General features: G+C 42.6%; 1 protein-coding gene across 2 annotated transcripts in view; it reads left to right on the top strand.

The window, feature by feature from the left end:
- Positions 1-1738: 1738 nt before the first annotated feature.
- pax5 (paired box 5) overlaps positions 1739-10434 on the top strand; it is a gene marked incomplete at its 5' end in the record, with an annotated part of 68795 nt that continues 60099 nt past the window's right edge. The window contains one exon of one of the 2 annotated variants that reach the window (XM_079498520.1): positions 1739-1784. In XM_079498520.1, coding sequence (XP_079354646.1) covers positions 1739-1784 — 46 coding nt within the window. Of the gene's footprint in view, positions 1785-8824; positions 8868-10434 lie in introns of those variants that run through there. The other variant, XM_079498521.1, reaches the window with a different exon arrangement.

The raw sequence follows: 10434 nt of genomic DNA, 5'->3' as shown, positions 1-10434 counted from the left end.
TATACGGTCAATTGCAGGCCTATATGTGATAATTACCATCTCCGTGCTGTACCTTCTGTCATGTCAGGAAATATATCGATCCTTGGGGCTATATATTGCATTATCGAACAGTTCAAATTGACCTCAAAACACAATATGAAGAGATCTTTGTTTATTGCAAATAAATATAAAACCATTGAGGCTGGTTTAGCCTATAATGAGCAACAACACTGCTGCACGTTGCTTTCTGCTCCACCCAGTGCAGGATGAGCGACATTATTTATGTTGTGACAGTGCGTTTTGTTTTGTCTCAGACAGACCGGTGCATGGTGGGCGCGAGCCGAAGGTCAGAGTGGGTCGCATGCAGGCAGGGGTGCAGCGCGAGGCGACAAGCCCAGCAAAAAAGGCTCCGTGTCTTGCGCTTTGTTCCGCACTCAATTGTCTTGGGGTTGCTGCGTGAACCCTGAGACCTGCCGGCAGCCAGTCTGTCTGTCTGTCGTTAGTTCTTTTTTTTTTGTTTCGTACATTTCGGCGACGAGGGACGACATCCAGATGATCCCTCCTGTCCCTTGACGCGCCAGGCTCAGTCAGTGTAGTGTAGCAGTATAGCACAGAGGTGAAGAAACACACCGTGCACAGTGAGCGTGAAGAGACAAGACAAGACAAGAGAAGAATCGAACATCGTCCCACGATTTTACTGTAGCCTATATATGCTGCCTGATATACGCATGCAGTAAAAGTGTTCATTCAGAGTTAATAATAATAATAATAATAATAATAATAATAATAATAATAATAATAATAATAATAATAATAAACATTATTGCATTACATTGTTTTTATTCTGACGTTTTGTTTTTAACAATTTGTATTTAAACACTCGAAGGCCTATAGGCCTACACATGATTGATATATGAATGAAGAGTAAAAGAGAAGATTTATACAACACGTGCATGGCTGGCTCTCTCGCTCCGTTCGTGCGTAATGCTGGAGAACCGCGCGTAACAGGTGCATTCGGAAGAGAGGAGAAAAGTAACTTTGACTCGAGAATAAACTTTGACATTCCCCAAAAGTTGTAAAAAAGAAAAAAGAAAGAAATCCGTATAGCCTATACCGTAACAGTCTATAGGCTACAGCACACGATCAAAGGAAGAGAAAATACTGTATTAGGCCTACATCAAAGAGATTATCTTGACACAACCTGAGCCTATATCTAACCAACTTTACTGAGTGTCGAGGAAGAGAAACAGACCTACAAACAACACAGACAGACAGAGAGACAGAGTTGAAGGCGCGGAAAAGTTTGCGCGCGTGCGCACGCGTGTGTGTGTGTGTGCGTGCGCGCGCGCATGCATGCAGGAACAGAAACGGGACATGAGCGCACATGGAGGCGGCGGCTCTTTAGACCCGGCGTGATCATTTCACGCTTCCCCCGAAGCCCTTTTTCCACCTAAAGCGTTTAGTTGCAGCTGACTGAACACTTGCACGAGTGCAATAGGGAGCGGAAGGGTCGAATTATTTCAACCTACAACTTGCCCAAAAAGTACTGTAGCACGGAGGAGAAGAAAAGAGAGAAGGGGGGAAAAAACGGTGTGTTAGTGTGTGTGAGAGAGAGAAGGAGCGAGAGAGATAGGGAGGGAGGGAGAGAGGGAGGGAGAGAGAGGGACAGAGAAAGTTTTTTGTTCTTTTCCTTTTTTTTCTCTCTCTCTCCATCGCACCCCCCCCCCCCCCCCCCCCGTTCCGTTCTAAGCGGAGGAACATGGAGCAGGAGCCCCGGACTTCAGCACTGCAGGCTGGGAGAGCAGGTAGGGGCCGGGCCGGCCGGGCCGCACTCCATTCACTATAGCTCACTTCTATACTTATCTCTGCATGATGATCTTCAAAGGCGGTAGAAACTTATGTTTCAAAGGCGGTAGAAACTTGGCTCAAAATATTACATCGAAGTTAGTCGATTTTCGTTGGAAACTTTTATAGCAGATTTCAAGAATCAAGACGATTACCTTTCTTTTCTTTTTTTTGCCTTATCAGCCTGTTGGCTGATTTGTTAGTCTAATAAACGATAAAACAATATAACTTGGCCAAACTGGAAGTTAAATTTCGTATCCTTTGAAGGTATATAGGGCAGGTCAATGATTCAAATTTGATATTTAGTTTAGTTGAATGTGTTTTTCTATTTTCCACATTATCAGCCATGGCCTACAAACAACAAAGTTTGTCATTGAATAGATTTCCATTATTGTAGGCCTATACTTTAGGATTTTTGACTATTCTAATTCTATATAGGCCTAGTTTTGAAGGTAATAATGCGAATACATCCTTTAATACAGCATCCATCCTTTCATATATATTACAGTAGCCAATGCTTTATGTTATGTTTATTTAATCATTCAATAACTTAATAATGGTAGTAGGCCTATAGGCCAATGAAGAAACAAAAGAGACGTCTGGTTACGGGGATAGATGAGTTTGTGAGTGGGAGATGCTGTTTGAAAGTCAGAGTCAAGTTGAACATGTCAACATTTGTTTTGTGGCTTGTTTCAAACAATTTGGAAATAAATGCATAAGCTATTCGATATAACTTTAGCTAATGCAGGTGCACAAGCATGCCATGCTATTAATCTTGTTTCTATTGTTCTTAAATGTTTTAATTTTGTGAAATAAATAAATAAATAAATAAATAAATAAATAAATAAATAAATAAACAAATAAACAAATAAACAAATAAACAAATAAACAAATAAATAAATAAATAGGGAAATTAATTCTGAAATACAGTGGCATGCATCATGTATAGTCTATACAATTGTCTGTTTGTTTATCATCTTGTGGCCAAACAGGCCCAGTGAGTCCATTATGATGAAATGGGCCTGCATGTTGTATCTATGTGTGGATGTCTCCATGCAACAGGTTCATCTTCTATAGGCCTATTCATATAACAGCGGGGTCTGGAACAGCAACTGAACAGGCCATCGACCCCAATGGATTATCACATAATTTCATATTGCTGCCTGCTGCGCCTGCATTGATAAAATGTCGTTTCTCGTTTAGAAACTGCATGTAGGCAGTTCATCAGCCTCTCGATTTGGAAGGGAAATGTGCTGATTGTTGCGTCTCAGTCTTTACCGATTCTTCAGCCTTCCATGCAGGGCCTTCCTAACAAATAACGATATAATAATATTAATGTAGACCACTAACATTGAAGGTTATAGCCTACCTGCTGTCCAAGATGGAAGAGCTTTTTATTCTGTCACGTGATGTTGCGGAAATTAGGTCCGTATAGGCCACCTGATAGACAAAACAAAGTATTGATAACTGCGTAATTGGTTGGTGATTGATTAATCATCTTGTCAACAACGTTGGAATAAATTAGTGCCATGTCATCATAATTGGCTACATGTGGTGTAACTATACTAACTACACATATAGTTAACTTTATAGGAGGACTATAATAACGTTTTGACTGGAACTGATCCGAGTTAAAAGTTTCCCATGACAATGTGTAAAGGCTGTAATCATGATAAACGTTTCCGCTTCCTCTCACTTGCATGTTTACGTGGCTTTGTGTTTACTAATTTGAATTGGAGAGAGATGTAAATCTGCAGTGCTGCTGAAGCAACACCATTTCCTGCATGCCTCAGACAGAACCACGCCTAATAGGTCACTGCTCCGTCCAATTAGGTTGCAGCTCTCTCTGGAAACGGACCTGGGATGTCCTATAATGCAGTGCTTCTCAAAGTGAGGTCCGGGGACCCCCCTGGTGTCCTTGTAGTGGGTTCCAGGGGGTCCCCCCGGCAAAATGAATGTAGCATCAAAATAATTTGAACTTCAAATGATTTTGATGCTATATTCATTTGAACCAAGAACCCTATATATCATCTATAAATAGCCGATCTACAAGCTCACAAAACTTTGCAATGGGATCTGGGATGTGTTGCTATATATATTTTTATTTAAAAAAATCTTGAAAAGACGTGGAAAATAGCCTATTTGAAACATTTTTGACAACACGAATCTTGTATGGGGGTCCCTGGCAGGCTGGCACAAAATATTTTCAGAAGGGTGTCCACGTATTAATTTGTGGGTCTTTGACATTAAAATGTGTGACTGGGAACTTGCATGCAGTGTCCTGATCGACCAACTCTCGGACATGGCCCCTAAAACATGCTGCCTTAAGCATGCTGTATCTGATCATGAGATGACATGGTGATTCCCGATTGAAACAGCATGCTGTTATATAAATGTTATAGTCGATACCAGCCTTGTTTGACCCTATATGGGCGATTCAAGGCGAGTCAAGGCAAGGCATTTGCCTATAGGCCAAGTTCAACTAACAAGTACCATATTATAGTTTTTAATGGTGCCATCACCAAGTTAACGATTATAAATATCAGATTGGGCCTATCTGATTTAGTGATAATTTACTTGCTTGACAGTGAGATAGACGGCCTCCATTTGGTTTCCCCCAGTATGGATGAATCCATCCAAGGCGGTTCACTCTCTGGTCCGTAGGCTATATACTTCATTTATTAGTTATGAGTCTGACTTTTATATATTTATAACGAATGAAAACTTAAGAAGAGATATGGGAGCTTTCTCATTATGTTTACAGTCAGCGGGCGTGTAATAAACGAGCTCGCGGAGTTAACATGCGCTATTAATTTTTCATTGCTTTTTCGTTCAAAGCTCACGCGCAAAAGCAAAGCACCAGAGCTTGCATTGCGGATGGAGGGAATTCAGGGAACGAAATGGGGGAAAGGAGAGGGGGTATATACTTAAATATCACTCCCTCCAATTTGCCTCCAATTGATTATCATTCACAACCCAACCAAATTGTACTAATGCTTAAAAAATATACCCCCACCAGCCACCACCACCAACCACCACCATCCTTCACGACACGTTCTCCCAATTTCAACACGAGAAAGCATCGCAGAGGTAATGAAATATGGTAATGGATTTGGACCCCGGATTAAAGTCGTCCTGATAGAAGTTTTCTCTAAATTTCCAAGCCTAAAGCAACAACAATTTGTATACATGATTGATTGTGTTTGGCTTTTTTTAATTGCTTTATGCATTTCATTTGCAAATCGAAGAGACAAGGAAGGAGAATGTGGGCTGCAATTAGGTTTTGTGCACATGGGGAGGAGGAGGAGGAACGTGCACAGGCTTTCTTGCAATAATCAAATCAGAGCTGGGTTGGAACTTGGAAGACAGAGATAGTGAAAATGAAAACTATATAAGCCCATTTGTTTTTGTTTTCAGGTTCAACATTGTGAAATATAACCTCAGATCTTGAAGTTGCATGCGAGGCCAATATAGGCTATACACTGTTGCTTCCTCTCATATCTAATTTAACAATTTAGGTCGGGTTTCAAATTTAAAGTATAAGGCTACACGTTTATATGAGCAGTCTTTCCGCAGTCCCTCAGTCTGCACTATAACACTATAGTCAGGTCACACCATCCCTTTAAGTTTAAATGATCTTGGTCTGCTCCTCCGTGTTGTGCATATAGCCTTATGAATACGCAATACAAATGATGTGAAATATGAATGAGGATTAGTGTGAATGTTTCAGGGTAGCCTACTTTCTTTCTGTCAGTGGATTAAAGAGCAAGTGGAAGAACGAGATCAATGAAGAACTGAAATCACATTCGGGCATTATTTCATTGCCAACTCGGTAGTTATATTCTTATAGTCTTGTTTGGCATGCTTCTCTTGGATCTATTTTCTCTTGATACGGTTAATATTCGGGGGCCTAGGATGCTATAAGGCAAAGCTTGTGCAACAAATACAAAACTTGGTGTGTTTAGCACGTGCATGCGCAGCGCGCGCGCGTGTGTGCGCGCGCGTGTGTGTGTGTGTGTGTGTGTGTGTGTGTGTGTGTGTGTGTGTGTGTGTGTGTGTGTGTGTGTGTGTGTATGTGTGTGTGTGTGTGTGTGTGTGTGTGTTTGTGTGACTGTGTGTGTGTGTGGTGGCGGTGGGGGTGAGAGGGATCAGGTTTGATCGCCCCCTCGTGGTCCATTCAATAAACTTCCAAATAGCCCTGGCCTGCCTATAGGCACATGGTATTTAAAATATATATATATATATATATATATTAATAGGAAATGGGAATCGTGCTTCAATTGTTGAAAACATGATTTATGACGATGCATGAGACGAGTTTGTGGCATATTTCCTTTCTTTGGATTTGAAAGCAGACAGTTCTTTATAGGCCTATATATATAGACTCCTATATTTATACGAGAAGTTCTGCAGAATCAGCCACTGATATGTATATAGCTTATAGTGAAGCCTGAAGAAAGTGCAGAATCTTAAAGATCCATCTAAATGACGCCCATATTAACCATGATGTAGACTATAGGCCTTGCCAGCCAGCATTTTACAAAACACCAGCCTGTTTGCGTATATATAAAAGCTTTGTGGAGTGCTGTTGTATATACTGCAGCTTCATAAAGACAGACAGAATCCTAAATTGTGTTATTATGAGCATTACAATGCATATCAGAATGCATTTAGCATGCACATATAGTATTTATTTATTGGTCAAATCGGAGGCTTATGTTGTGAATAGGGCTATAAAGCACCGAGCAGGGAGCCGAAATGATTAAAGAATGGTCGAGGAACAGGAAGAGGGGAAATAACACTCGTTAATTTGGTCCATGCTTTAGGCTATTTGTGTGGTTAATATTACAGGAGCGAGGCTTAGATATGCCCTCCCAGGTCAGGTGGGACGAACGCGAATCGAATCCCTCTTGGTTTTGAGTGTAAATGTGATGCTTGCCAATCGCATTTCATTAAATTGGCACAGTTTGGATCCGCAATCAATTAAGTAATGAGTGTAAAAATGCATGTTTCATATACATCAGCCTCTGCTTCTCTCCTCGAAGCTAAAGATTTATAACGTTGTGTTGTAGAGGGGGGGGGGGGGTACATTTTATATGCATAAGTGTTCATAACATTTGACAGCTCTCAAAAGAGAATACATATTTTCTTTATTTGATAAAGCACAAATGATGCATTTTAGGTTTAACATGCCTAAGAAATTGCTGTTTTCGTTATATTTATATTTTTTTCTGCAGGCCTGGGGCCATAGACGGATAATTATGTTTGAATTCCTTCGCATTTTCTCTTGTAAAGCCTTTCTGCAACTATAAGCCTCTTTTTCCCCTTTTTTGTAATACTCTATTAATTAAACATCTAACATTGACATGAATAAATGGAGTGTAAATGGGTATAAAAGGCATTAGGTTTTTACCTTGGTTAATTGAAATTAAACATAAGATCATCTAGTCCCTGAACCCCGCGTCGCTTCACAAGGCTCCCCATTCGTCGGCTCGCTATTCGCAGCGCGCGTCATTCGCCCACAGGATTTTCTATACCAGCCAATGAAGGCAAAGCCCATTTGATCCTATCAGGAGTGTTCGGTGACGTGGCCAGAGCTTGGGCTTCTGATTGGCAGGCTTGGCTGTGAGTGACAGGCGGGCTCCGGCGCATGTGGGTAGTTCCACGGAGCCGGAGCGCTGGCGCTGTCCACACGAGAGCAGGTCCTGAAACGCGGCGTGCGCCACTGTGGTCGCTGGCGCTCTGAGCGGGACGGCAGGGTTCACAGCTCCAACGAGTCACTGTGGGAGAGCGGTATATAGCTTTGGACAAAAACAAATACCCGGTGCGTTTGGCAGGACTGCTTGTTTTCTGTTTCCCACCCGGAGAAATCAATATACAAACACACACATACCACGGGGAATCCTTATGGCAGTGCGTCTGGACATCACAGAGAGAGCAGAGCGATACCTGTCGTGCAAACAAGCGGAACTCTCAAGTCAGCCTGAATAGCTTTACTCAAATCTTTGGCTTTTTTTTTTTAAATTACATGCAAAGTTTTTTTTCTTCCTTCTTTTTTTTTTTTTTTTTTACACTGTGGATATGACACTACAAGATGCGCGCACTCGTTCGTATCTCCTCCACATGCATCACTGATGGGAGTTTATCAAGACCTTATTTAAAGTCCGTGGACGATTCATAGCCCGAGAATGTGCCGTGAATGAATTGGACCATGCACCACGACCGTGGATTAGCAATGAATAGAATTGTACAAATTTAGGTTCTAGATGCACATCATATCGAAGAAAGAGTTTTATTCTGTCGTTTCGGAGTGCCAAGTGCTCGTGTCTTCTTTGCGCCTCCATTTGGTTCAATTATAGTTCAGGGGTCACGGCCAACGGACCGAGAAGGAGAGAGAGGGAGAAAGAGAGAGAGAGAGGGTGAGGGGGATTCCATTATATACGGGGGGAAATATTACCCGTTCGGATGCCATATTATTTCCCCCAACTTTTCCCCCTCGTGGACTCAGGCTATAGTCGTTATAAATAAGCAGCGGAGACAATAATGAGCACCGTTTTGTATGTTTTCTATTTGATGGTTTTCGAGGCACCAAAGCAGAGGACGTAAGGGGTGCACCGGGCTTTGGACTATACACGAATGAGCCTGCCTGACGTTATTTTTTCAATCATCCCCCCTTCTTCTTATTCATCTCCAGAACACATTTTTTTTTACACTCTTTCAATGCATTATACTTTTACGCATGGGTGCTCGTTATAGGCCTACTTATTGATAAAAACGTTGTTTTTTGTTGTTGTTTTTTTAATTATTTTTTAGGATATAGCTAGTCTATATATTGAGCAAACATTTTTCAAAGGAACTTCTCTCTGCATTTTTGGAGCTTCAAGGTCTTTCGGTATAAACTGATCCAAGACTCAAGATTCATCCTGAACTGGCAGGTGGCTTAAGGGGCCTTCACCCCCTCCACCAACACCACCACCACCACCACCCACAACACAGACTGATGGAGATTCACTGTAAGCACGACCCGTTCGCGGCGATGCACCGTAAGTAACTATAGCCTACTAACTGACCCACTGTGACAACAAACAACAACCCCGTCTGGTGCACATGCCGTTCGTAGAACTTTCATATCGTGAACTATACTGGGATGTCTCGTTTTATATCATGTCTACTTGTGACAATTGAACACGAGTCATATATAGTTCATTCAAAAGCACGTGGAAACTAATTTGTAAATGAGGAGTTAGTTGGCTCTATATTGCATTGCTGTGACGTGGTGATGGAAGGAGGAAAGAGTTATGCTAGAGAAAGGGAGGTGTGTGTGTGTGTGTGTGTGTGTGTGTGTGTGTGTGTGTGTGTGTGTGTGTGTGTGTGTGCGTGCGCGCGAGGGGGGGGGGGAGAGAGAGAGAGATATTGAGGGAAGGTGCACAGGGGTAACAAAGCATGACTAAAAGGTGAACTTGACCCGCTTTTGTGAAACCACAAACAGCCTCGACGCCTAAGCAGGTTACACAGACACCGCCTGCACACTATTACAGGTGTACGGATCTCCAGAGTGCTTGTGAGGTCTTCCAGCACACGCATGCACCGTTGCACGGCCCGTCGTGGCCACAGAGGACAGGAATGGACTGGATCACTCATTCGTGACATGGCGGGCAACGGGGCGTGCATGAGGTCACTTCGTTTTCCCATGCGCTCCTTTACTTCTTTCACGTGTCGTGTATATACATGCAGAGCCATATGATGCATGGTGCAGCCACGGGCACTGCAGCTGATGTAGCCTATATTCTCCTCAGTGAAATGTTGCTTCATACCTTGTCGATATTTAGGCTATTTTGTGTGACAATTTCAGCAGGCACCACACAGCAATGGGGTATATATATAGGCCTAGTCTATATATTTTAAGACGCACTAGTGTCTCGCACATTTAGGTTTCAGCTTGCGAGTTGGTTGGATTCATTAGCCCATATTTCGGCCAGGGAGCCTTTTAACGATTGCATGTTAGTAAAGTTGTCATATAGGACTACAATGAAGTGGTTCAGATCAGGATTCTGCCCCATATGCCTGGCCAGCCTGCATTGCCTTGTTGTCTACCCTTGAGTTGTCTCTCAATGAGTATATAGGCCTATAGGCTATTCAATAATCCCCCGGGGTTACTTTAGCCGTTTTTGAACGCTCCCCGCCGTTATGTGAAATGACAGAGCTTCGTCTACGGTGCGTTATATAGCACCATGGATTAAACACATCTCAAAAAGCTAGAACGAATCATGTTTCCTCCGCTCTCTCCATCCGCTGACCCACACACCATGGTTGCACGGTCCGTTTCACGGTCCGTATGATCCGGAGTGTTGACGGTATAGCGGAGCTAAAGTTATATATGTCAAATCCGAGAGGCGCTTTAAAACGATTACACAAAAATGTCAAAGGTTGTGAGGTTGTGAGGAATCGACTGTGACGCGTGAAAAATGTCTGGCTGCCCGTTTCAGCCCCCCCCCCCCCCTCTCTCTCTCTCTCTCTCTCTGTGCTGTCTACCGTAACGTGCCAATAGGCCTACTAATCTGCAGAGTGTGAAGGCGAAGAGCTGTGCTCGATGTAATGTTTCTATCCGTC

The sequence above is a fragment of the Electrona antarctica genome (assembly GCF_951216825.1).
Source record: "Electrona antarctica genome assembly, chromosome: 4".
Classification (NCBI taxonomy): domain Eukaryota; kingdom Metazoa; phylum Chordata; class Actinopteri; order Myctophiformes; family Myctophidae; genus Electrona; species Electrona antarctica.
The sequence above is the reverse complement of the archived record's forward strand: the minus strand, read 5'-3'. Positions and strand labels throughout refer to the sequence as shown.